The sequence below is a fragment of the Candoia aspera genome, chromosome 4 (genome assembly GCF_035149785.1).
Source record: "Candoia aspera isolate rCanAsp1 chromosome 4, rCanAsp1.hap2, whole genome shotgun sequence".
Lineage (NCBI taxonomy): Eukaryota > Metazoa > Chordata > Lepidosauria > Squamata > Boidae > Candoia > Candoia aspera.
The window spans coordinates 110,375,913-110,402,975 of NC_086156.1; the positions used below are offsets into that span (position 1 = coordinate 110,375,913).

The following is a 27,063-nucleotide window of genomic DNA, read 5'->3' on the forward strand; positions in this document are numbered from 1 at the left end:
CCTCCCACGAAAGGGGCAGTGCGCACGAGCCTCTCCGGCGCCCCGTGATCGTGGACGGTTCCTGCGGAGATCGTGCGGGGAGGGAAAGCTCAGCCAGCCGGGCAGGTAAGGCTGCAAGGTCAGGCTCGCGGGGAGAAGCGGGGTTTTCCCACGATCCGGGCGTAAGGTCGCGTTCACCGAGCCCGAATCTTGGAGGAAGCGGGACTCTTTCCTGAAAGAAGCCCATTTCTGCCGCCTTTCTTCACTCCGACGCGGTGCGCTGGCGCAGTCGGAGGAGAGGGGAGATCCAGAGCTGGAAAGTGCTTGGGATTAAATCTTAAGGCGAGGCCGGCGGGGTCTTTTCGGCGAGGGAGCGGGCTTTCCCTTTGCTGCTCCCGAAGGAGAAACGCGCGCATCCGTTGTAAGCGTCCCCACCCTAAACGCGTTGCATTACAACTCCCATCATCCTGGGCCGGCCGAGGGTGAAGATGTTGTGGTCCAGCCCTGCTGGGGAGATAGGTTGAAGCGGGAGACGCCGTGGTTTCCTTAAAGGAATATTGAGAGACTGAATTATGGCTAAAAGTTTTGATGATGTTGACTCAACGGAGGTTCCAATTCGGTTTAGCTGATTTTGGGGCCCTCCAGACCTCCTGCTTCTGACATCCTTAAGTTGGTTTAGCATTTTGTGAATTTTGCTTCTTAGGGTGTGAATTTGCACTTCAGTAGCATTTAACCTTGGACTAGAGTGCCTTGGACTGCAAGAAGATCAAACCAGTCCATCCTCCAGGAAATCAAGCCAGACTGCTCCCTTGAGGGAATGATATTAAAGGCAAAACTGAAATACTTTGGCCACATAATGAGAAGACAGGACAGCCTGGAGAAGATGCTGATGCTAGGGAGAGTGGAGGGCCAAAGGAAGAGGGGCCGACCAAGGGCAAGGTGGATGGATGATATTCTAGAGGTGACGGACTCGTCCCTGGGGGAGCTGGGGGTGTTGACGACCGACAGGAAGCTCTGGCGTGGGCTGGTCCATGAAGTCACGAAAAGTCGGAAGCGACTAAACAAATAAACAACAAAGCATTTAACCTGTTTGCGCCAATCTCCCACATCTGTAGGATGCTTCTTTGGTTGGCGGTGAAGAACCAGTCAGAGAACCCCAGTCCATGCCAGTAGTGTAGCCTGTGTGTTTGATGCCATGTGTGCATTCGGTAAACGGAGCGGCTTCAGTCACACAGATGTGCAGCTGAAGTGTCCACCGCTGGCAGCTGAGTGTGGATTTCCTCTGTGGCATTGAGATAAACGAAGTTCTCCCTTCTGGGTTCATTTGCGGAGGTCCATCTCGTACATGCTGATGCTTCATAGTGGCCCCTCACCGATGGTGAATCAGTCCAGCAGCTTTTGAGGTCTTCTGCCCTGTGTGTCTCTGTTCTTGAACTCATCACACATTTGTGGTGCGTTTGTGTTTAGGAGTGTGTTATTTTAGGAATGCTGTAATGGATGACATTCTGTAATCTTGCATTCGGTTACTCTGGCACAGCTGGGTCACATTTGAGCAAAGGGCCAAGCCTGTTAATCCCATCATTCCCTATAACTGCCCTTTAGTACACATACCTGAACTTTGTTATCTGGTGGCCCCTACCTCAGTTTCCCTGTCTTCTTCGTCCTGAGCAGTCCCTTGGTGGCTCCTTGTGCCCCTGGATCTCTCCTCTTGCTTGAATTAATTGTTGCTAATTCAGCATCATGTTGGTGATGCTGAATTAATAACGATAAGAGCAAGAGGTTGGTTGCCGCTAAATTAAGCGCCGTTGGTGGCAACCAGAGTGAGGACACCACCAACTTTAGCTGGGTGCCCCCCCCCCACTAGACAGGAAAATGCTGCCACTGAGCAAATCTCTACTAGTGCAGGCTGGATCCTTGCCCTGTGATACGCAATTGCTGTCGAGTTTTGTGCAACTGGCAGGCAAAGAAATGTAGGCTGCTCTGAAGCTTTCCAGGGTGAGGCAAGAATTTGGAGGGCATCGACCTCTTTGGCTTGCCCATTGGGTATTTGCTCTAATTTCTCTTAGTCCTAGAACAAACTGTAGTCCTCTGTGGTAGGACCTACGTCTGCTAGCACCACATGTGTAGCAGTGGCCAGGTGCACCTAGGTGACCTCTGAAGTAACATATAGTATTCACCCCCTTCTCACTCAGTTTTCCATGTATTGACTACAAATTGCATGTATATGGAACTTAAGAATTGCCTGTAGGAGCAGGCCAAGGCATACCTTAGTCCAGAGTACTGTTTCTCATGGTAGCTAGCCGGGGGCCTCTAGTGTGCTCAGATGTAGAAGATGAACACTTCTCTCTCTCCTCCTCTTGTTCTGCAACTGGGATTCCCCCAGCAATTTTGTTTTCTAAGCTGAAGAGTCACAAACATCCTGGAACATCCTGGAAACTCCCAGAATTCTGGGAGTTGAAGTCCATACATCTTAAAGGCGCCAAAGTTGAAAAACACCGCTCCAAATGTTTGTATTTGCCTTGCTGCATAATGTATACGGAAGCCATTCTTCCTTATATTTAGTTAAACATCTGTTTTGTATGTATACTGTTACGATTCACCATTGTCTGTCTTTTCTGTCCCCTTAGGACAGACATGATGGTCCTACATTATTATCAACGGCCCAGCGAGGCTGACAGCAGTCTCAACAGTCTTCTGCACTCTGCCCAAACTATCTTGGGCAATGCAGTCCAAGCGGTTCAGAAGGAGCTGTGCTTCAATGTTAGCTGGACAGGTATGAGACTTGAATCAGCCTGGGTCTAGATTCTGATGGAGGGTGGGGAATGAAGGATTGAGGGAAGCACCCAGCATGGTTTTCTTCCTGTTTAAGGGGTAATGGCTTGGTTCAGAGTTTGCTCATCCTTCACCCTTACAGAGGCAGTTGCTTGTTGAGTTATAGCCCTGTTGTATTATGGGAAAATTGGCTACTTCTTTTCATCCCTGTTTTGTCCCCAGGAAAGACACTCCCAGGCTCCAGGGAGATGGAGATGTTGAGGTGGGTCTTTGGCTGTCCATTCGAACAAGGTGATATTGCAACCAAATCTTTCCTTGGCCCACGCCCATCTGATCTGCTGGTAGAGATTGGTCCCCGGTAAGTCTAGTGGGGAGAAAGCTGCACCGCTCAAACAAACAAACAAACAAACAAAAAGGAAATTATTTTACGTATTTCCAGTGAAATTAACTCTCTTTTTACAAGTCCTGCAGCTTGCTTTTTCTTACTGGTTCACAGTTAAATATAATCCCAAAGTGGAAGGCAATGGAAGGATATGCACATTGCCTAAAGCTATCGTTGGTTTAATTGCTGCTTGTGAAAAAAGCCACAATTTGCTGGCTTCACTCCTTATACTGAAAAATCAGTACTAGTTTACAGTGGTTGTGTTTGCATAACACAAAACTGAGCAAACTATATTATAAGCCCTGCCAACGTGTGAATAACCAAGTTCAAACATGATGAGAAGGACTTAATTTTGTGAACTCCCAGTTTCTGCCTTTACTTCCTGGTTTGTAATGAACTCTATTTTGCTGTGATGTTTGATTTGGGCAAGCTGTGTTTCTCAGGAAAGCATAGTGCGCCTCCAAAACAGAGCTGAACATTTTACTTTAAATCAGTCCTGACTGGGAGACACACTGTGACTTTCTAGACTTTGTGATCTATAGTTGTCCTGCACTGAGCATTAGAAATCATTAAAGGACGTATGGTGAGAATGAATCCAAGCCTCAAATCTATTCAGATTTAATTTGAAAAGAAACTCTTCCTCCTCTCCCTCCCCTTCCTCCTTCATCTTTGCCTTCTTTGTGATTGCAGGTTGAATTTCTCTACAGCATATTCTACTAATGCCGTCTCAGTGTGCCGGGCAGCTGGGTTAGAAAACATTGACCGGGTTGAGTGTTCTCGGCGCTACCTTTTCAAGGTATGCATATATTTTTCTATTTTCTTCTGTTTCCACTGTGCTTCCCACGCACAGAATTATCTTCGATAGAGGTATGGACAAAAATGATTGAAGAATAGCTGAATAATTCTTTAGCGGGCTGCATATTATACAAATCCAGCTGTGCTACCTGGGGAAGTGTTTCTGGGAGGGATCAGCAAAGATTACTGGTCTCAGCAGAGTCTCTTAAGATGTGAATGAAACGAGAGGAAAGCGTATATATTGGGCAGCAGTGATATTAGAAGATGCTGGAGGAGAAAGGTCACTTTTGTGACAACGCAGGTGGCATCATTGTATACTGTGCCAGAGAAGGCAGTGGCAAACCACTCCTGTGTTTTACCAAGAACACCACATGGATAGGCAAGAGGAAGTAAAAATACCTATGTGGCTGCTAAGAGTTAACTCTGACTTGATGGCACACAGTCATGATACAGAGAACACTTGCGTGCATTGCGGAATTTCTGTTGGTATAAAATGGCTGCTTCTGTTGCGTTCACCTTCTCTAGCTAGGGACTTTCTCAGTGGGTTGGACCAACGTCCATAATCCCCATCCAGGATAGTCAGTGGAAGCACCACCCGTCGCGCCTTTTGACATTGGGCTCAGGTGATGAGAGCTGATAGAAGTGCAATTAAGAAAAGAGAGAGGATCTATTTCCATGCTTTGGGGGACCACCAGTTAATGTAGAAGTTTCATGAATGGGTAGCGGACATCCTTACAAAGGGATTGAATACAATCTATAGCTATTCAGTGTTGAATATCTGCTCTTGACCGGAGAGGGTGTGGGACAGAATGGCCAGAAAAAGCCATTGGAAACACTGCAGTACTGTGTTCCAGGCTGAAGTACAACCTAATGATGACAAATACTGGGAATTAGAGATCTGCAACATCTGGCAAGCCTTAAGATCCCTAGTCTGGATTTAAGACTAGGTTGCCAGTTTCCAGAATAAATGGAACCCCCGATAGAATTGACAGCCGCAGGTTTGCTACACCAGTTTCTTTCGTTAAGTTATTTTGGAGGGCGGTCTTGAATCTGGTCTTGGATATCCAGGGTTTTCCTCATCACCTGCACAAAACCCCACTTGAATTTAGAATCCAAAGGTTGATGGAGTCCATACTTGGTTTTTTCAGTGTGACCAACAGCCCTCATCAGCCCAGGAGACACAACTGGTAGCCTCACTCTACGATCGGATGACGGAGCAGAGGTATCCCGAACCCATCCACAGTTTTGCTGTAGCTACCTGCCCTGAAGCGGTGTTCCACGTTGATATTCTAGGAGAAGGAAGAGCTGCTCTCGTCAAGGCCAACAGCCAGCTTGGTATGAGCTAGTGAGGGTAAAGGAAGTGGGGAAATATTTGTGTCCGGTAGCTAGGAGACAGCATTGTAAATTTGGACAGATTGTAATTACTGGAAGGAGATGTAGAAAGGGATCCACCTGCGTCTCCCCGTTGTTCCTTCCAGTAACACATTCAGCAGTGAGTGCCAATCTGCAGGTCCTTTTGCAGAAACATAAGACACAAAGGGACGCCCCCAACCTCTTGATTGGAGGTGGACCATCTTCTGCAACACAAGAAGGGTGGCGTGGAAAAGTTGGGAAGGAAAGTCAGAAGGCAAAGCATGGACAGCCCTTTTGAGAAGAATGGCTGGTGGGAACCTGCAGGTGTCCTGCAGTGTTAAAACAAACAAGTAACTTTTTGCACCACTGGGCATGTACATCCCACGTATACATTTTCTGTGTAAGAGGAGGTTTTTTGTTTTTTTTAAATTTTATATAGAGGGATGCAGGCATTCAGTCTTACATGTAGTGGTGAAAACGTTGGAATGGCACCAGGGAGACTCTGGTTCAAGTCCGCCCTCAACTCATGGAAGCACCCTGGGTGACTTTGGGCCAGTGTCTCTTTCTGACCCCAGCCTCCCTTGCAGGGTTGTTGTTGGGGGGATTTGGAGGGGGGAATGCTATGCGTGTCACCGTAACCCCCTGAAAAAAAAAAAAGGATATAAATTGAATAAATAAATATACAAATATAAATGATCTTGCCTATAACCTTGGATCTTCTCCTACTACAGGGATGCTTTAAATAATTCTGCTGATCAAGTGGCTCAGCTCAGAGAAACCAACATTGTTTAGACAAGCTGGGCTAAGTTCATTCAAGTCCAGGATGAATCTGGCTTCTGGGATTGTGCTCCCCTTTTGCCTGCTTCCTTTTCCCTGTGTGTCAAGGGCCCACTTGGGTTTAGCTGTGTTGGCCATAATCCACAAGGACTTCACCACCCCTTCCAATGAGAAAGCGATTCCGTCTCATTTCCTCTTAAATGCTTTATTTGTTTTACTGTAGGAAAGGGAAATAAGCCTGGGATGGAATTAAGTAGCCACAGTGGGTCAACCACTGTGTTTCTCTGCTTCGTAGGTCTGGCTTTTGATTCCTGGGACCTGGACTTCTATACCGCTCTCTTCCAAAAACTGGGCAGAAACCCCACCAGTGTAGAGTGCTTTGACCTTGCTCAATCAAACAGGTATTCTCTTTATTATGGGGTCCACACATCTAAAAGTTGACAAGGTTGGAAAAACACTGCCTTAGAGCAGTGTTTCTCAACTTTAGCAACTTTACAATATGTGGACTTCAACTCCCAGAATTCCCCAGCTGGCATGCTAGCTGGGGAATTCTGGGAATTGAAGTCCATACATCTTAAAATGGCCATGGTTGAGAATCACTGCCTTAGAGTCTTCCTGGCTGAAAGTTTGGATAGGTTGAGAGGGAATATGCAGTGGGAATGGCATTTTCTTCTTATTTAAGCCAGGGTTAAAAAGGAGGTATATTTCTAGTGGCAAGCCTGGTTTACTGCAGATTCTGGGGATAATGCATGGTGCCAAGGCAACACTCACTTTCTTCATTCCTTTCGTTTTTGGTGTTACAAGCAGCCTCCCATGTGAAAGGCAGCTCTGGGTTGGATGGGCCCCTCTTCAGGCTGGATCAGAAAGCAGCATGTACGCCCCATCTTAACATTTCTCTCCTTCCCACCTGGCGTTTCTCTGCAGTGAACACAGCCGGCATTGGTTCTTCAAAGGGCGCCTCCTAGTGGATGGGGAGGAAATGAAGGAATCGCTCTTCGAGGCCATCATGAAAACTCAAGAACGCAGCAACCCCAACAATGTCATCAAGTTTTGCGACAACAGCAGGTGAGTATTCCCTCTCTCTCTCCCTGCCCCACAGCTGGAGTTTCTGGATTGGCAATAGCAGCCACTGAGGAGTTGAAGTGGGGGCCGTTCCACTCAGCTGGATCTCAGATGCCGAGGGAGACCACAGATCCTAGGATTCCCAATCAGCACAGCTGAAGAGCAGGGAATTCTGGGCACTGTGGTTCCAATGCACCAGGATGAGGAAGACTTGGGGAGGTTCCTTTCATTCTTGATGCATTCCTGAAGCTTAAGGTTTTGTGTCTTCCCCTTCAAGTGCAATCCAGGGCAGAGAAGTCCTTTCACTCTGGCCCAGTGACCCATCCAAGGCCAGCCCCTTTGAGAAGCGAACATCCACCCGCCATGTCATCTTCACAGCTGAAACTCACAACTTTCCCACAGGTGAGTTAGCTGAAAGAGGGGCCCACGACTGAGGGCTGCAGGGGTGGGAACCCACTTTCTGGTATGCCCCTTGGAAGACCCTGGCAAAGCAGTGCTACTAACCTAGAGTGGTATGTGATTTGGCACCCTCTGGTTGTTTGGGGATGACAGCTTCCATCATCCACAGCTTCCATCATCCACAACCAGCGAGACAATAGGAACTGATGGGACTGTAATCAGAGTCAACGTGAGCACCAGTGTACCTACCTGCATCAGGATGCTGTTGAGAATAACAGAAGAAGCCTGCGATATCAAGACAAAACCTTGTCTAGTCCATGAGCTGACCTGAGCTTAACAGCCCCTCTCTATAGGGATCTCCATGCTAGCATAGAAATACCTCTTTATCTCTCCATCTGCCTCAAAGTGGAGGTTTCAGAGACCGGATCCGAGATCTGATATGTGCAGAAGATGTGCTTTGCCCCTGAATCACATCTCATGCCTGAAATTAACACTGCCATGAATTTTTGCATGGATCAGCGGGGACCTCCTGTGCTGATAAACATGGCTGGTTGAACAGAGAAACCAAGGGTGACCAGGAAGCAGGAAAAGTTGAAGCATGTTTTAAAGCTGCATTCTTTGGCTTGGCCTTTGTCCTGCTGGGTCCGTGAATCATTTCCAAATTCAAAGCAAGTCACAGATTCATCCATAGGGGAGGAAAAACTTAAAGCTGTAAGCTCTGGAGTCTTGCCCCCCAAATATTATCATCTTAGGCAAGTGAGAGTTCAGCTGCATTTACAGATTGTGTTAAGCCATAATGTAGCTTGGTTTAAGCTTCCCTTCTTTGTGCGTTCGGCTATATTTGTTTGGAAATTGTAGCGTATGGCTTAGCTACCCAACAATTCATTCAAGTAAAGCAGAGAGTTGTGTGAAATGCAAAACTAGGGCCATAGAGGGGACCTCTTCTTCTGTATGGCACCAGGATTCAGTTTTGAAAAGATGTCCATTTCACACACACGTCGAGAATCTCCAGTTGAATTTCTGCCTCTTCTTCAACCGTTCCTTGCCCAGAAATCCTGCAAGAAAAACAACACAGATAAAAGATCTCTTGGAGGGAAAGATGATAAAACTGTTCAAAAGTATCAGATGAGGTCTTCTCTCCTGCCTAGAAGTTGATTAAAAAAACGAGGTGTGTTGCTTCCTTTGGACTGAGAAATGTATGGAGGGGGACATGTTTACACGAGAAGAAAACTAAATCCTGTGACTCCTTAACAGGGTATCGGATTAGTACTGCCTACATTGGAGTCCTCCATCAGACTCATCGGGTATAGTCCTGAGAAATTGGGAGGCGGGGAAGAGAAGCCAAAAATCATAAAATTAGTTCTTAGGTGAGGTGACCCACAGAACATTCAGCCTTGATGATCTGATTAATAAAGATCGTGTGATAAGAAACTTCGTCAAATCGGTGAGGAACAGTGTTGAAATTGTTTGCAAGTTTCCTTGTTTGAGACTTTTCCCCCACTCCCCTCTAGGAGTTGCCCCATTCAGTGGCGCCACCACTGGGACAGGTGGGCGAATCCGGGACGTGCAGTGTACAGGCCGTGGGGCCCACGTGATCGCTGGCACCGCCGGGTACAGCTTTGGCAATCTGCACATCCCAGGTGAGTAAGGCGCCGAGTCTTGGATCCCGTCTCCTGGCCAACCTGGAATGGAAGAATGTTCTAACAACTGCGTGTTGCCCCTGAATAGGTGCCTGGAGTTTTGAACCACAGCTATCTCTCTCTCCTCCACGCACAGCTGCGTTTACTTTTTGCCAGGAAAGAGAGTCAGGTGGTGTGCCAGAAGGCCACATCTTTGGAATAAACCCTGCCACCTGCTGAAATTTCATGTATCTCCCTGCCGTTTTCACACCTCCTCTTGAGGACTAGAAACTTTTTTTTAAAAGAAAAGTAAATTTTCTCAGGATGCTGTATTCTGGGACAGTCTGAGAACCCATAATTGTTGAACATATATTAGGGCAGACAGTTTGGTGTCCAAATTGTCATGAGTAAGGATGGCGAGCAGGGGGCTCCCATCCAGGCTGTAAAGCGCATGTGTAGCACTGAGGAATTAGGTAGCCATTCCAAGAGACACAGATCGGGCCCGCCTTAACCTTTGGGGTTTATATGTCTGGGTTTTTCCCACGCTTCTTCAGTTTGTTAGGATTTCCCTGTTATGTAGCAACAATAAAACACTAGAGACCTGTTCCTTGTCTCAGCGTGGTTCCTGGCTGTTAGGACACAAATAGCCCATGGTGTCTGACATATTCCCCTTGGTACCCATCAGACTCCTTGCCTTGCCTGGCAAAATCAGTTTTAAGATGCTTGTAACCAAAACCACACACGCACACACAAAAAGCTGGCTTGCTGCAAAGTGCTGGACTCTAGATCAGTGTTTTTCAAACTTGGCAATTTTTAAAGATGTGTGGACTTTAACTGCCAGAATTCCCAAGCCAGCATGTTTTTAACTTTGCTTTACAAAGGAAAATTCAAGCGCAAAACCAAGAAAGAAGCCTGTTCTATTAAAAATATCTAAAATCAAACCGCCCATGTAAATTTATTTTGAAAAGGCAGTTCAGTTTCCATATTCTTCACATGAATGTGAAAGACTGTGCGTTAAGGGGTACCATTTGTACGGTAAAAATTAAATGCCCCAAATAAAGGACAAAAGTGAGTTTTTGAAAAGTGAATAAATCTAAAGGACAGCTTTCTGAAATGAAGGACTGTCCTTATGATAAAGAACTTACGGTCACTGTAAGTGTGATGTACCCCTGTGTTCCAGTACAAGGCGATAAAGAGTACTCAGAAAGGTGCTTTGGATGTTGCTTATCTATGAAAAAACCACTCCCCTTTGCCTTCTGCCTTGTAGGATACCCCTTACCTTGGGAAGATTCATCTTTCATATACCCTGACAATTTCGCCCGGCCTGTGGAAGTGGCCATTGGTGCCAGCGATGGGGCTTCGGACTACGGCAACAAATTTGGGGAACCTGTGCTGGCAGGTGAGCCTGCTGGCGGTTTGCTTCTGAGACCTAGCTGGTGTTGTGCTTGAAGTTCTGGCTTGCTTTAGGAAAAGATGCCAACCTCTGGAGCATGGGCGAGTGACAGAGGGCAGAGGAACTAGAGGGTGGGCCTTTGCAAAAACAAGATTGCGTGGTAAAGGGGAATTGCCTCTGTTGGACCGTCTTCCTTGGCCTAGGGTTCGCACGTTCCTTTGGGATGCGCCTGGTGGATGGAGAGCGGCACGAATGGATCAAGCCCATCATGTTCAGTGGTGGCATTGGAGCAATCGAAGACATACATGTGCGCAAGGAAGTGCCCCAGCCTGGTAAGGATTCTTCTGGATTTTAGCCTGTTGTATCCAAAGCCGTTCCAGCCAGTGGTTGATTTTGGCTGAACTTGAATAAAGCTAATGAGGGCTGAGCCTGGGCAGCCCTTGGATGGGAGACCACCAAGAAATCCCCAGGCCACGAAGTTGTAAAACTGTGTAAGGAGAAGAATCAGGATAAAGCAGTTCTGTATTGCAGCCCAGAAATTAGATTAGGCCCAAATTTCCTGCAGAGCAACGTGCAACCTGCCTCATGCTGCAGGTCCCCCCCTGAGTATTTTGCAAATTCTGCTTTTCCCATGAACAGGCCCATCTTGGGCAATAAATTTCCACTGGAATTGAGACTGGCCCCTTCCATGTAAAACTTTGGGAGGGGACTTAAATCCTACCTCTTTACCCAAACTTTTAGCATTTTAGAGGTTTTCAGTGTTCTAACGTTCTACCATTTTTAATTGCTTCCCAATTTTAATTATGCTTTCTTGCAAGCCATCCACCGCTGTTGGAATAGTTGCATGTCGTTGTATAAATAAATGAAATCAATTCCAGCATGATTCCAGCTGGTTATCTCAAACACCTTGAGATGAGAGTGAACATTCATGCTTTCTTTTAGATGAGGTAACTCTAAAAGCTGTAAGAAAATCCAAATCCTTAGAATTGCTCTGCGCTTTAAATTAGAGTTCAAACATTTTTTAGAAAGTCCTTGAAGTCTCTGATTCATAAAAAATGCTGTTTCCTGGGTGCCCTTTTTTCTGATGTACAGTATGATATTGGAGTGCTTTAAAGGGTATTAATTGGCAGTCATCTAGATTAATAGAAACTTCTGATTGAGAAGAGGATACTCAATTTAGGAAGTATGTTAATTTTGCTTCAGAAACAGATGTTGTTTCTCATGCGGTTGTAGCAATTCGCACCTACCAACTTGCCAATTATAATTTATTGCAGACAACCTCAGAGCAAACAACCTAAAAAAACTGGCTTATTTTGGAAAGCTTGATTCTCCTCCTGCTGCTAATCATGGCAAAGATAAAGAGATCCTAAAGCATCTTCCCCAGTGTCTGGTATTTCAATAGGCCAGTGTTTTTTAACCTCAGCAACTTTACAAGGTGTGGACTTCAATTCCCAGAATTCCCCAGCCAGCAATGCAATGGCTGGGGAATTCTGGGAGTTGAAGTCCACACCTCTTAAAGTTGCTGAGGTTGAAAATCACTGCAATAGGTGATACCCAAGTGCCAACAAGGAGCCTTTTCAGGAAACTGGATTTCTTTTTTAATGCAACCTCCATATCAGAAAGTTCACTCTCAGGTTGAAAGTTTGCTTCTGGTCTTCCTTTCCAGGGATGGATGTTGTCAAGGTTGGAGGCCCCGTCTACAGAATTGGTGTGGGAGGAGGGGCTGCTTCTTCCATCCAGGTAAACAGAGAAGGGATCTTTTCTTCTCCACTCTAGATCTCTTTCAGCATCTTTGGGTTAATAAAGCAAGGGCAGATGCTAGTCACCATTCTTGCACTTCTGGACCGGTGGTGGCAAAGCTACAGGTAGTCCTTGCTTACCGACTGCCTCATGTAATGACTGTTTGAAGTTACATCAGTGTAACACAATCCCCAGCTTTGTGACCAGTCCTTGCATTTATGACCATCTCAATGTCCCTGCGGTCACACGATCGCCATTTGTGTGCTTCACAACTGGCTTCCGGCAAGCAGAGTCAGTGGAGAAGCCAACAGTGAAATTGCAAGTTGCGGTCCTGTGATGTCTCGCTTAATGACTGCAGGGGGAGTGATGTCATAAGCCTGTTGTGGTCCCATGATACCTTGCTTAACAACCAAAGGGGAAGTGATGTCGTAAGCCTGTCGTGGTCATGTGTCTCACTTAACGACAGCAGTGATTTGCTTAATGACCAAAGGGGAAGTGACATTGTAAGCCTGTTGTGGTCACATGATTTTCTGCTTAGCGACCGCGGCACTTAGCAACAGAATTGTCAGTCCCGGTTGTGGTTGCTAAGCGAAGACTACCTGTACACTTTTCATTGTGGCCTGTTGCACACCTGCCAACCTCTCCTGTCCACATTTAGGTGCAAGGTGACAATGCCAGCGAGCTCGATTTTGGGGCAGTGCAACGTGGTGATGCCGAGATGGAGCAGAAGATGAATCGGGTGCTTCGGGGTTGTGTAGAGAGTGGAGAGAAGAACCCCATCTGCAGTTTGCACGATCAGGGTGCCGGAGGCAATGGTGAGCATGGGAGAGAGGACTTTGGGGTGCTCCAGCAGGTGCCTCTTCAAGGTGTGGGATTCAGTTCCCAGAATTTCCAGCCGAATGATTGGGATTGGAGTGCACTGGCTTGTGGGAGGATACTTCTGTGGCCTGTTCTCTTCTTCCTTGGGTTCTTTTCTTCCGTCAAAGGCTGCAAATGTTTCTGAGCAGCTCATACAGTGGCAACCTTCGAGATTCCATGGTCACAGCAAGGCTGAGCAAGTATTCCCAGGCCTTGGAACGACATGCCAAGGACCGTGCTTTCAAGTGTAGCGGGTCAACCTGGATAAATGAGCAAAGGACTTCCTTGGTTCTTTTGAAACTGAAAAAATGTTGTAAGGGCTAAACAGCAGTTACTAAGCTAAGCAGCAGTTATTACGTTAAGCGGCAGTGAAAATGGGTTGATGCAAAAAGTGATGGTCTGGTCGCCTGGAAGACATCCCAGCTTGTTTGGAGAGAGAGAATTGGTAGCCTTCAGGTTGGGAAGAAGGAGAACTGCTCTGATTGAGGTCAATACCAGGGTCCTTCAGGTGTTCTGGACTGCAGGTCCCATAATCCCTTGCCACTGCCCATGCCACTTGGAGCTAATGGGAGATGAAGTCTAAAAGATGGAGAGCACAAGCTTAAGTTTCCTATCCTCCCATTTCCAAAGCTGGAATGGAAGTGGTCTTTACTCGGATAATTAAAATAAAAATGTCACACTCAGTGTGAGCCCAGAGAGATGCTGTTGGGGCCAAGGGTGGGAGCTGTGTGGCCCTCCAGATATGTTGTTTACTATGCACTCCTATTGAAGTGCGGACCAAAGAAAGCAATACATTTACAACAGAGCAGTGTTTCTCAACCTTGGCCACTTTAAGATGTGTGGACTTCAACTCCCAGAATTCCCCAGCCAGCATGCTGGCTGGGGAATTCTGGGAATTGAAGTCCACACATCTTAAAGTGGCCAAGGTTGAGAAACACTGCAATAGAGTAACAGTCACTTGAAAAGCCATTGACAGAGATGTGCAAAACCTATTATTCTGAGAAACACTGATGCTGATCTGGCCATTTTGGGGCGACCTGATAGTTTCTCCTCTCTGAAGATTTACTTCTGCAAAACATCTGGATCACCCTTGTGATGGCAAGATCAATGTGATCTGGAATATTTCGGTTTTACATGGAACGTTCCACCCCTGGAACCGTAGGTTTTGCACATCCTTCACCATAAATTCCTGGTCCCTGCAAGAGAATAATCCCTGGCAGAATTATAATAGCTGTTTCCTCCAAGGAGCTTGAAATGCTTCTGTGGTACTCAAAATGACTTCCCCTTTTCATTTAGGGAATGTGCTGAAGGAGCTGAGCGAGCCTGCTGGAGCCACTATCTATGCAAGCCGTTTCCAGGTGTGTTGATGGTTAAGCCTTTCAGTGATTGGTATAACCTGATCCCCAGTATCTTTTCCAACCTTTCCCACCCAAGCCAGGGAACAGTTGGTTTTTCCAAAACAAGGTGGATGCAAACAGGATGAAAACTCAGGTTCAGCTGAAATAGAAGGTTAGAACCCAAACTTGGTTGGGGGTTTCTTCTCCAACCCACTATCAGTGTGTAACCGACGGAGCACTAGATGCTGTTAGTGCATCTTCTTTCTCTCCGTAGATTCTGCAGAGTCAGCCTGGTTTCTCTCTCTCTTTCTCAATTGCTCTCGTTCGTTTCCTAGCTGGGAGATCCCACTTTGAGTGTTCTGGAAATCTGGGGAGCTGAGTACCAAGAATCGAATGCTCTCCTGCTTCACCCACGCCATGCCGATTTTCTGCAACGGCTGGCTTGCCGTGAAAGATGCCCCGTTGACTTCGTAGGCAGGATCACAGGTGATGGAAAGGTATGACCCAAAACTGGCAATGGTGGTGGGGGAACATTAATCCGCTGGATTGGGCACAAATGGGTGGGTGAGGAAAGTCCTTCTGCAAGAAATGGGCAAGTAGACCAGAAGACAGTGTGGCAGCTGTCAACATTTGGGCTGGGCTATCTGTTAGGGCCTTTCCCAGATTGGGAGCTAAAAACCAAACTATGGGAGGATAAAGGGCAGAAGGCATGAAATGGGAGATGCCCAGTGAAATAATTTGGAAGAAAATCCTTTGCAGAGTTGGGTTCACCATTGCGCAGACCCATAATCTCATAGGCTTGTTCTTGGCTTAGTGTATTGTTGGATCCCAGCTATGGTGGCTTGTAACCTATGCATTATGCTTCAGGGTCTTAAGATAATCCAGTCAGTGATGGATTGTTCAATAAATCATAGTTGAGCAAGTAGAGCTTGGCCTAGTGTGTGAACCTGCTCTGAAGTTGGCTCTTCCTCTTCTTGACAGATTGTGCTGGTGGATGACACGAAGTCTCCAGCAAGTGAGGCAGATGTGGACAAGGGGGAGACAGGACAAAGGGACACTCCTGTGAATTTGCAGCTGGAATGGGTTCTGGGCAAGATGCCCCGCAAGGTATGGAAATGCATGAATGATTCTCCCAGGATAAAAGAAAAGGCTTGACTAAAGTTCAGTGGGGATGCTTAAGACAGAGATACTCAATCCTCCTTGAGGGGTGTGAGCAAATTTCAGGAGCTTCATAAATTTGGGGGAGGTTTCAGGTGCAAATCAGGATAAATACCAGATTGTGTTCCCACTCTGCCTGGATGAGCCAGCTATCAATTTGTCCAGCCAGAGAAGGATTGTGGTCTGAGAGTGCATATGCCTATGTAAACTTGTGCACCTGGATCTCTCTCAAAAGGCACTCTCATTCTCCATGGAAAAGTGGGAGAGGGGTGTTAACAAGAGTTCATTTGTTATTATAATGGACTATGGCACCAGAGAGTTTGAGAATCTCTGGCTTAAAGAGTAGGATGGCCTGCTTAAGGGCAAAGGATTTGGTGACTCAGTAGATTATTCCTTCTAAGTCTGGCAGTGTTCAGGTGGCAAGTTAGCAGTTCTAACGAACAGAAGGTATTCTCTCTTGATGGAATATAATAAAAGGATGGTTCATAAAATACATTTTCCAAGCATTCTTCATTAATAGCTGCGCAGCTCTGGCTTCTACAGTGCTCCACTGCGTTTTGCAATAGCTGTGATACCCTCCAGCCCATATTGGCTCTCTTATGCTGGGTGAGGACATCTTGGTGCTAACTCCTCAAGAGTCCTAGGTGGATTATTTGCTGCTGCTTCCTTTAACTCAGGAACAGTGGCCAACCTGTGGCTCTCCTAATACTGCTGAACTACAACTCCCAGCCTCCCTCACCATCAGCCCTGCTGGTTGGAGCAAAGGGGAACGTTCTGACCTTGCTAATAATATTATGCATTCCTCGTTTTTATCCCCACTACCCAGGAATTTGTTTTGAACCGCATGAATCGAGCCCTTCGCCCTCTGGATCTTCCTAGCACCCTGAGCGTGGTGGACGCCGTTCAGCTTGTCCTGAAGCTCCCAGCTGTGGCTAGTAAACGTTACCTGACAAATAAGGTAACTTTCTGGATCACGTGGGTCTTTTTTGGGTCGGAGTGACTATACGGACACATCTGTGTAGCTTTCCCAGCAGCAGCGTTTAAGAGCTTTGCCTTCTTCTGAGATGCTTTTCCAACTTCCCAGTCTAGCCTACAGCCCTGGGATTTCCTTGTGGTCTCCAATCCAGAGACCACCAATTCCAAACCTGCTTAGTTTTTTGAAATCACCCAAGGTTGATCGGGTGCTGGCACCTACTGTGACACATAGATACAGGAGAGGTTTACCTATTGGCCTTTCTGCTGACTTGTTCCCATCTCTTCCTTTCTCTTTTTTTCCCGGTTTCCCTGGCATAGGTTGATCGTTCGGTGACAGGGCTGGTGGCCCAGCAACAGTGTGTCGGTCCCCTCCACACACCCCTGGCAGATGTGGCTGTAGTGGCCCTTTCCCCTTTTGAAACGGTGGGAGGATCCACTGCTCTTGGGGAACAGCCCATCAAGGGGCTCATAAATCCTGCAGCTGGCGCCCGAATGGCTGTGGGAGAAGCCCTCACCAATCTGGTCTTTGCGCGCGTCACTGATCTGAAGGTAAGACGTGCCTTCTGAAGTCTTCTGATCCTTGCAAATTTCTGCCCCCTTTGTATTCCAGTTTTTCCTGTGAGGGACTCAAAGAGGGAGCAAGGGTGGAAGTGACACCACATGCAGTGGGACATCATCTTACGGGGCATACAATGATGTCCTTGTGACTTGTTCCAGATCCCTGTGGCTCCACCAGTGTCAAATTGCTTAATATATCCATACTGGCCCTTTAAGGGGAAGAAAAAAACCAAATGAAAATGGAGACAACTCCAAAGTCCTGACTTGATTGATTTCTTTATTAGGACCAACCAAAATGTCACCGCACAATGTGAAGTCTTTTCTCCAGAAAATCTTCCTTAAGAAGAATATAGCCCACTAGATATTAGGGTGATGATATGTGCATTGTGGTTTTAAGATGGAGATTGCAGAGGGAAAGAATTAGTTCCCGCTGGGTGCTCCAGTTATCAGAAAAATTGAGGTTTCTGGAACAAAAGCCAGGACTGGGCTTTATTTCTGCAATAATTATAATTTAATGATTTTGACAATCACACAGCAATATTGGGAGGCACTACAGCCATACCAGTATGCCATATTTTTTCATTAATGCATAGTTATTAGAATTAGGTTTTCCCAGTTTGCAGATGTAGGGAGCAAGGAAGATGACCCTGGTGAAGATATGCAGACTCATTACCATAGCACTGAGCGGTGACATGTATCTTAAGTCCACAACAGACAGATAATATTCAGAAGAGGATCATTATAGCCACTCTCAATAAAAGGAGTTTTACCCTTCCTGGTCTGGTTCAATTAGTGGGGCAGAGAATGCTCTAACTAAGGCATAAAAGATCCTCTTCTTGCTGATGGTTAAAATGCCAGTTTTCCAGAGGTGCAAATACATTTTCACTGGCTCAATCTTTTCCCTTCTCTTTCTTCTGAATGCCATGTTCTTCCCTGGAGCCTCTTAATCCCAGTTTTTCAAATTCTCCTCTCCTTTCCTTAGCGAGCCTGGTGTTGATCTCTGCACCGGAGTCAGAGGCTTTCGTGCAGCCAAGCAATCTACTTGTTCCCCATGCAGGATGTGAAGTGCAGCGGCAACTGGATGTGGCCAGCCAAACTCCCGGGCGAGGGGGCGGCCCTGGCAGACGCCTGCAGCGCCATGTGCTCCGTCATGGGAAAGCTGGGCGTGGCAGTGGATGGCGGGAAGGACTCGCTCAGCATGGCGGCCCGTGTTGGCACGGAAACGGTCAAGGCGCCTGGTGAGGCCTGGGACATCTCGAGCGAGGGCTGGACCCAAACAAGCTGGCCATTTGCTGGGTCCCACAGCTCTTCATTCTTGTGTTTTTGGTTGTTGGGCCACTGAAGGGTGTGTAGCCAAGGGGGATCTTGCCTTAGTCGTTTCAAGCAGCAATCGCACAGAGACCGGCAAACACGAAAATGGATAAACACCATAAAGACTCCCTTTGATCAAGTTTGACTCCTTGCAACTTGATGGACGTGTCCGTGTTGTTTTGCTTGGCAGAGGATGGAAGTGGCCTGCTGTTGCTCCTGGGATGTTTTTTTAGTTTCATCCTCTTGCCTACTACCTTGGGCTTTCTTAGTGGACTCCCATCCAAATGCTAACCAAGTCTGACGCAGCTTAGGTTTTTGAGATCAGCCCAGATAGACTAGGGGTCGCCACCTGGTGGAGCTTATACGCTATATCCGGATGAATGAGGAAAGAAAGAAAGATCTGAAATCCTTAATCTCTAAAAGTATATTTTAGGGAAGTTGGGAGGATTAGGTTTTCAGTTTAGTGAGTTTCCACAAGAAATCATTAAGCTGTTTCCCATTCCATGAATGTAGGGCATGTGCTTGCCACAAGCACAGGAATGAAACACAACTTACGATTTCTCACCAAGTTTCTGTTGGCCATCAGCTGTGGGGGCTCTTGGGAAGGGCAAGAGTGAAGAATCCTCTTTCACTTTCCAGGTTACCCCACAGCTTGAAATTTGGCCACAAACATCTGGAAAACATGATTCAGCTTCACCTCCAACTTCTCTTTCTTCCTTTTCATGATTTTATTCTTTGGTGCTCCAGGAACGCTGGTCATCTCGGCTTATGCTGTCTGTCCTGATATCACAGCCACAGTCACCCCTGACCTCAAGTGTCCAGATGGGAAAGGTAAGGTGAAGAGGAGTTAAGAACATCAAACATTGCTATTTAAAGGTACAGGTAGTCCTCGCTTAATGACCACAATTGGGACTGGGACCTTGGTTGCTAAGCAAAGTGTCATTAAGCAAATACAACCTGATTTTACAACCTTTTTTCGGTGGTGGTGAAGTGAACCATGCGGTCATTAAGCGAATCACGCAGTTCCCCATTGATTTTGCTTGCTAGAAGCCAGCTGGAAAGGTTGAAAATGGCGATCACGTGACCATGGGACGCTCCGATGGTCATAAATGCGAACTGGTTGCCAAGCACCCAAATCGTGATCACGTGACTGCAGGGATGTTGCGACAGTCATACAGTAAGTGTGACAACTCGTCGTAAGTTGTTTTTTTCAACACTGTTGTAAGTCCAAACCGTAACTAAACAAATGGTTGTTAAGTGAGGACTACCTATAGTTGATATTGTAAAAATAAGAACTTTGATAGATACCTTGCCATGATGTCTGTCAGTTCCACTTAGAGCCAGCCAGCCAGCCTGCCTGCCTGCCTGCCTGCCTTCCTTCCTCTCTCATTAAGCAGAGCCAGGCAACAATTTTTGGGCCTTGGGACCACCATATTCTTATATCCTGCCTGAAGTCTAGCAAGGGTGTCCCAATGTGTGTAGTGGCTCTAATCCCCCTCAGCCCTGGATGCTCCCTGGAGGATTTTGGTCCAGGCAGTCTCTGAACTGCCTTTGGCTCCTAAAGGAAATTAGCATATAAATCCCCCCCCACAAAATTATAAATTATAATAGGTGTGGTGAAAATTCCAGACCTGTGATTTGGGGGCTTTTAAGGGACAAAATGCTCCTTAAGGCCTACCAAAACTAGGGAAAATTGGCCTGGTATTTTGGGATTTTTAAAAAAAGAGTCCATAAGCACTTTTTCTTTCTTAAATCTTCCCAACCCCCTTCCCCAGACATGGGTGTGAAAATTTCCACCCTGTTCCTTCTGTTGAGCTGGGGGCAACACAAATATGGGAGGGGGACATACATAGCGTGCAGGCCCGATGTTGCTCAGCCCTACCAAAGGGTTCATGGTGGGGACCTTCAGAGCTAATGAAGGAAAAAAATGAATGGTCATTTCACTGTTGTGGCATTGGCTTCTGTCCTTGGCACATATGTGTGTAGAGAGAGGGTAAGATGGAGACAAATGTTTTGCTTGTTCACAGATGTCTTTTTCTCCTCTTGGCATTTTGTAGGGGCCTTGCTTCATGTGGCTGTGAGTCCCGACAAGCATCGGCTTGGAGGCAGCGCACTGGCCCAGTGCTTCTCCCAACTCGGAGACATTTCCCCAGACCTGGATGACCCCGCCACCCTTGTGTCCTGTTTCCGAGTCACCCAGGATCTGCTGCGAGGTCAGCGTCTCTTTCCCCTCCTTCTCACCCTCTGTTTTTGTAACATCCTGCTGGACAAAGAGATCTCCTCATTTGGGGGCACGTGAGGTTGGTCTTCATAGAGATATTTTCTGAGCATGGTTGGGTCATCCCAGTTCTGTGCAAAGGAAGTTAGCCTGTTACAAGCTGGGCAAATGGACTATATTTACACACATGTGCATGTTTGGGATACTTGATTTTGTCTCTGTTAGTTACAGGGAAGAATAAGGAGATGTGCAGGGTGTTGCATTTGACCTATGAATCTTCCACTGTGACTTTGTCTGGCCTGGTTTACTCTGATTCAGTGCCTGTTCGTATAGTCCAGATCAGTGTTTCTCAGCCTTGGCCACGTTCAGATGTGTGGACTTTAACTCCCAGAATTCCTCAGCCAGCTTGCTGGGTGGGGAATTCTGGGAGTTGAAGTCCATACATCTGAACGTGGCCAAGGTTGAGAAACAGTGGTCTAGACTGAAACTTCTTTATTAAAAAATATAATAAAGTAGGCAGTTCCAAGGACAGCATCATACCCAGGAGCATGTTTTTGCCCCCTTCTTGTCTCACACTGATTTCTTTATTTAACTGAATTGTATTCCACTGTAATCAAAAATGTCCCATCAAGAGTTTTGGATGTTCTTGCCTCCTACAGACTCTGTGCTTTCTTCTGGGCATGATGTGAGTGATGGGGGTCTCCTGACTTGCTTGCTGGAGATGGCCATTGCTGGAAATTGTGGTGCCCACATCGAGCTAGGGGCACCAGGGGTCCACGGTGAGTGAACCGGGAAGGTCGTTACGGCAGTGGGGGCTTGTGGGCAACATGGACCAAGGGAGTTTGTGGAAGGGAGAAAGATGGGCAGGCCTGTTGGGTGCATGGTTTGAGAGAACAGCGATCAAGACAAATAGGAGGAAGCTCTGAGCACTGATGAACTTGCTGGAAACTCTTGTGGAGACTTGGAAGGGCTGATCAGAAGAAGAAGAAGGGCGTAGAGGAGGAAGAATGAATAGTCTTTCATGGGTGGTTCCTAGGTGGCACAGAATGAGAGAGAAAGAGGGTGAGGAAATGCTCTGGCCTCTGCCTATTTTTCCACTCCTCCTAACACTACTGCTTTTCTTCTCTGCATTAGCTCTGCATGTGCTTTTCGCCGAGGAACTTGGCCTGGTGCTGGAAGTGCCCCGTTCTGCAGCAGCCGATGTCTGTGGGCGGTACCGGGAAGCGGGAGTGCGCTGTGTACCTGTTGGATATTCTGGTCCTCGTGGTCCAAATGCCATGGTAAATGCAGAGATGACCACCCAGAAAAAGGAATGGGGGTTTAACACAAAGGTCATCAGCAGAGATGGAGCAGACCGGGAAGGCATCCTGGCTAGCACCCAAGGAGGTCCAGATCCCCAACCCCCTAACTGGGTGTAAGATCAAATTCACCTTCTTACGTGAGTCCTCCTTCTCTGCTTTGGGATTTTTTGGTCATCCGTTGACCCAGGCTTGCATTTCTCATTGCAAACACATCACCTTTTTGGACACCCTGAAATAGTAAAGTATCCTTGGGCTTGATTGCTAGTGACTTACTGACATGTCAGTGTATTTTTCTTGCTACCAATACATGGTCTTAGCCTGAGATCTTCTTTCAACTTCCCACTTCAGTCTACAGCCCTGGAATTTTCTGAGGAGATTCCCCCCTACAGGGACAACCAGGTCTCAGCCTACGTAGCTTTTGGAGGTCGACCAACATCAATTTGGTGCTGCCACCTAACTGGTTCTTCGGCTGCTCTGCTGCCATGATGTGTGTTTCTCATTATGAGCCTTGTGCCTCTTTGCAGGTCCGGGTCACTGTGAATGGCCAGCAAGTGCTGGCAGAGAAAGTCTCAACCTTGCGGAGCTGGTGGGAAGCCACAAGCTTCCAGTTGGAGAGGCTGCAAGCCAATCCAGATTGTGTGGCTCAAGAAGAGATGGGCTTGGCCAAGCGCACAGAACCCAGCTTCACCCTGACCTTTAACCCCCAGGAAGAACTTCCTCTTCTACAGGAAATGGGTATAAAATGGACCAGGATCAAGAAGAGGGTTGGGAAGGGGGAGTATTCTGACCTATCTCCTCAAGATTTGTTTCCACACCAAGACATGGAGATATTGGTTTATCACATGCTTAGTTATGTCTGTGTAAACTTTCTTGCTCCACCAATTAAGCGTCTTAATTAATGGAGGAAAAACAAAGCTGCACTTCTTAAAATGTAATTTTCAACCATCATGGGCTGCACCAAAGTCATTGCTGGAAAGTTTGCCTTCCTTTTTAATTTTTTGTGGAAGGAGTTAATGCAATAGTGGCATTAATCTAGACTTAATGCACCTATTGTACTGCTTATTTCCTTTTAAAAAAACAATAGGGGGAAAAAGCAGAACGTTGCACTATTATTTAGTAGCATACTGCTGGATTTTGATAGTGGGATCTCTGGGAGTTCTGGGGAACATGAAAAGAGCTTGGGAGCTTCTGAGGGGCTGCAAATTTCCTATCTCTGCATTAATCTTTCGAAGTGGGGGCAAAAAACAACTTACATGGAAGATATGTTGCAGAACTGTCCTTCTGCTTTTCTCCCACCACCAGCCTTGCCTGCTCCCCGTGTCGCTGTCCTTCGTGAGGAAGGAAGCAATGGAGATCGTGAAATGGTGGCAGCATTTCTCATGGCCGGATTCCAGGTAAGCTTGTCAAAGCTACTATTGCAAAAATCCTGAGGGCTTGAGAGGTAATGAGGGAAAATGTGTTTGTTCTTTGAAGCCTCTGTTGGGCTGTGTCTTCTGGGCTACCTTTCCTTTGCCGTAAATGTCACCAATTGGATCTAAATGATCTACCCATCCTAGAGGGGCCTCAAGTGCTGTAGATTGGCATGTCCAAAGTTTGCCAAGAGCTGTGGGGACCTGCAGGGATCGAAGGCCAATTTTTATCTAAAATCCTCACTGTCTGGGTCCTCCCTTAAAAGCCTCCTATATTCTGTATTCGCCTTTTGTGGTTGTCCCTGCAGGTCTGGGACCTCACCATGCAAGATCTGTGCTCAGGCAAGATGACGCTGGACTCCTTCCGTGGCTTGGTGTTTGTCGGAGGCTTCAGTTATGCAGATGTTCTTGGATCTGCCAAAGGTGGGCCCTGCCTCCCCTCTAGCAGGAATGGGGAGTCATCAGCTTGGTTGGACTGGGGAAGAACTGGGATAAATATTGCAAAAGAAGGTGGGCCCTGCTGGGTTCCTCCTCTGCCCATCTGTCCATGAGCTTCCCATAGGAAGCTTCCTCAACTTGAAGAACATGTGGACTTCAGCTCCAAGGATTCTCAGCAATGGCTTGACTGCCTGAGGAATTCTGGGAACTGAAGGGCACACATCTGGAGGACATCTGGAGAATGATGATGCAGATGTTTTGGGTGATGCCTCTTGGTGTTTGAAGCAGCAGAATTCTCTTTAAGTTCTGACTCCACCGTCTCTGATTTCAGGCTGGGCAGCTTCAGTGACCTTTAACCCCAGAGCACGGGCACAGTTCCAGGCATTCCACCAGCGGAAAGACACTTTCAGCTTGGGTGTGTGCAATGGCTGTCAGCTGATGGGACTGCTAGGATGGGTAGGAGCCGAGGACTCTGAAGCCAAGGATCTAGGTAAGCCAGATCACAGCGCCCGACATGCCCTTGCTCCAAGCATCCCTGACACAGGGCATGCTGGAAATGCTCCATCCATCCCTGACCCGATCTTCCCTAGATGGGGCCACTCAACCAGGATTGCTGCTGAGTCCCAACAACTCTGGCCGGTTTGAGTCGCGTTTCGTGAACTTGGGGATCGAGGAAAGTCCGGCACTGATGCTGCGAGGCATGGCAGGTTCTACTCTGGGCATCTGGGTGGCCCACGGAGAAGGTAATGCCATCATTTGGGAACGGCGTTCCGATACAGGGTACAGGGAACATCCTCTCTTTTTAATTTTTTCCAGGTCTGTCTTTTTCATTTGAAGTGCAATTGAAAATGTGCTTATGCATATGCATGGACAAACACTGAATTCATTTTTTTTAAAAGATCTAAATAATAGGAAAAGCCAATATTTCCAGATTCAGTGATTATTCCAAGAGGAGGCACAGGGTCATTTTCAAGATGGTGGCCACATGGTGGGCATCGCCTGTCCCCCAAATGGTAGCCACAGTAGGAATGGCCAGCCATTTAATCCCATTTCGCAGAAGGCACTTGTAAAGTTGCTTTCTGCCAGCTTAGTGTTTTTCCAGGGAGTTCAACAAACTTCCAACAGAACACAAATCTGCATTTTTTGCTTTCAAATGATAACCTATTTGATAAGCTTTCAAATGATAACCAGTATTTTTCTTAAGTTATCAGTGAAGCTGATCCTGGTGGCTGGCATTTTGCTTTGCAGTGTTCCAGCGTCTCATTTTTTTTAAAAAATTAAAAGAATAGTTCAAAACAACCAAGCCATGCAGGCAGAGATCCTGGGGGGAAACAAGGGAAGGTCCAGGCATCATCTTAACTTTCCTGTGGATTCCTCAAGTCAATTGTTTGCATTATCTCCAGGACAAACATTCCTTCTAAAGGATGAAGAACTTTCCCCAGCCTTTGCAAACTGAGATTTAAAAAAAGAACCTGCTTTCTCTCCTGGATGTTAATGTTGTTGCCTTGTTCCCATTTGCACATTTTTATTGGACTGAGGGCTTCATTAGATGGTAGCTTGTAGATTCTCTGGTCTTTGAAGCTGAGGGTCAGAATTCCTCAGTGATGGAGGACCACCGGGATATTCTCAGGCTGTAGGCTTGGCTGGGAAATTTAAAAAAAACAACAACAACGGAAGAAGACAAAGGGAACCCATTTTTGTGCTGTTGCCAGAAAAACTGCATGAAGGCACTGAGCATATGAGGTCAACCCAGAGGTATCTTTACTTTTACTTTTTATTTGAAGGAATGTGAGCCAGGGGAGAAGAGGGTAAACTAAGTATTATTGGATGACGTGGCCCTATTTTCACAACAAGCCCTTTTCCCTACCAATCCCAAACAGGTCGGATGCGGTTCCGCACTTCTGAAATCCTGGCTCGGGTACGCTCTTCCCGACTGGCCCCGCTACGCTACGTGGACGACCAAGGGCTGCCGACAGAGGAGTACCCTCTCAACCCGAATGGGTCCCCCCTGGGCATTGCCGGCGTTTGCTCTCCTGACGGGCGCCACTTGGCCATGATGCCTCACCCAGAGCGATGTGTCCTACCCTGGCAGTGGGCTTGGATGCCGACCTCCTGGCGCCAGTCTGTGAAAGTCTCACCGTGGCTGCGCATGTTCCAGAATGCCTGTGAATGGTGTTTACATTATCCAGAGGGTCAACCTTGACAGCGCTCCATCTGGCTGGGTTTTTAGCCTGACCGCATCTGTTCCCAATTCTGAGCCACCAATTGCAAGCTGGGCTAGATCGTGCACAGTGAGATGATTCCCAAGGCCTGGGCAGAAACCCGACGGCCCTGCTGTCTCTGTTCTGCATGGGCTCCTCTCCCACGGTCACCCTAATCGCCAGTTACTGAACATACAAGCATCCAGGAATCACAGACATGTACTGAACACAGTAAGGTTGGCGTGGTGCAAAAAGAAATCAGTGTGTTCTGCTCTCAGCGTGGGACCAACGCATTTTTCCAAGTGCCAATAAATGCCAATTAATTGTTAAAAAGGTGTTTTTTGTGCGTGTCTTTTTTCTGGAGTCAGTCTCAGGGATATGAATGTATCGGTAAGGAGTTTTCAATCAAGTTTTGATTAATAAAGAGTTTTTCAGTCAAGGTTTCAAGTCAGTTCAATTTTGGCAATATATTTTGTGTATTAGAATATACTTTTTCCCTCTTCAGTCTTAATTCTGAACCTTTGTGGATGGATAAGGAAGTGCCCCTAATTTTCTTCTCTGTCTCTCATGCTCTTTAGAGTTACATGCATGAATATGAGAGGGTTAATCAGTGTGTATAGGTATGTGTGTCTCTCTGTGATACATCCTTAGGTCTGTATGATCAACACTTTTGAGTCCTCTTAGGGAAAAGACAGTGAGCTGCAGAGTTGAGTTCACCAGATATTATCTTGTGAAGTAAGTAACTAAGGAAACAGAGCCGTGCTGATTTGTTTACAAAAAATCCCAAATCCAATGTTCTGTTAATAAGGACCAAGAAAAATAGAAGAAATGAATATGCAGGCATTTGCATTCTCCAGAACACTGTCCTGGGCAAAATGCTACCAAAAAGTCCCAAAATTAGACTAGATGTTAATAAATCTGAAATCTCCAATGAGACACCATTGAAGGAGACCTTCCTTTTTTACAGCCATGAAGGTTGAGGTCCACATTTGCTATTAATGAACTGGCCAGTAGCATGTATTATATCT

General features: G+C 46.8%; 1 protein-coding gene across 1 annotated transcript; it reads left to right on the forward strand.

Annotated features, from left to right (window-relative positions):
• Positions 1–26,368, forward strand: PFAS (phosphoribosylformylglycinamidine synthase). The gene is made up of 29 exons (XM_063301507.1): positions 1–105; positions 2,607–2,752; positions 2,974–3,109; positions 3,824–3,929; positions 5,077–5,263; positions 6,354–6,459; positions 6,983–7,123; positions 7,398–7,522; positions 9,031–9,159; positions 10,406–10,537; positions 10,735–10,863; positions 12,198–12,271; positions 12,930–13,086; positions 14,426–14,487; positions 14,802–14,963; positions 15,448–15,573; positions 16,451–16,582; positions 16,918–17,148; positions 18,215–18,395; positions 19,216–19,299; positions 20,526–20,681; positions 21,346–21,465; positions 21,821–21,966; positions 22,512–22,722; positions 23,290–23,381; positions 23,705–23,819; positions 24,166–24,324; positions 24,425–24,577; positions 25,715–26,368. The coding sequence occupies exons 2-29, from the start codon at positions 2,614–2,616 to the stop codon at positions 26,035–26,037; spliced, it is 4,014 nt and encodes a 1,337-aa protein (XP_063157577.1). The 5' UTR covers positions 1–105; positions 2,607–2,613; the 3' UTR covers positions 26,038–26,368.
• Positions 26,369–27,063: the final 695 nt, after the last annotated feature.

Coding starts and splice junctions, on each gene's coding strand:
- PFAS (XM_063301507.1), top strand. CDS start 2,614: ATGATGGTCCTACATTATTATCAACGGCCCAGCGAGGCTGACAGCAGT. Junction 13,087..14,425: donor TCAGGGTGCCGGAGGCAATG/GTGAGCATGGGA, acceptor CTTTTCATTTAG/GGAATGTGCTGAAGGAGCTG. Junction 24,578..25,714: donor CTGGGTGGCCCACGGAGAAG/GTAATGCCATCA, acceptor AATCCCAAACAG/GTCGGATGCGGTTCCGCACT.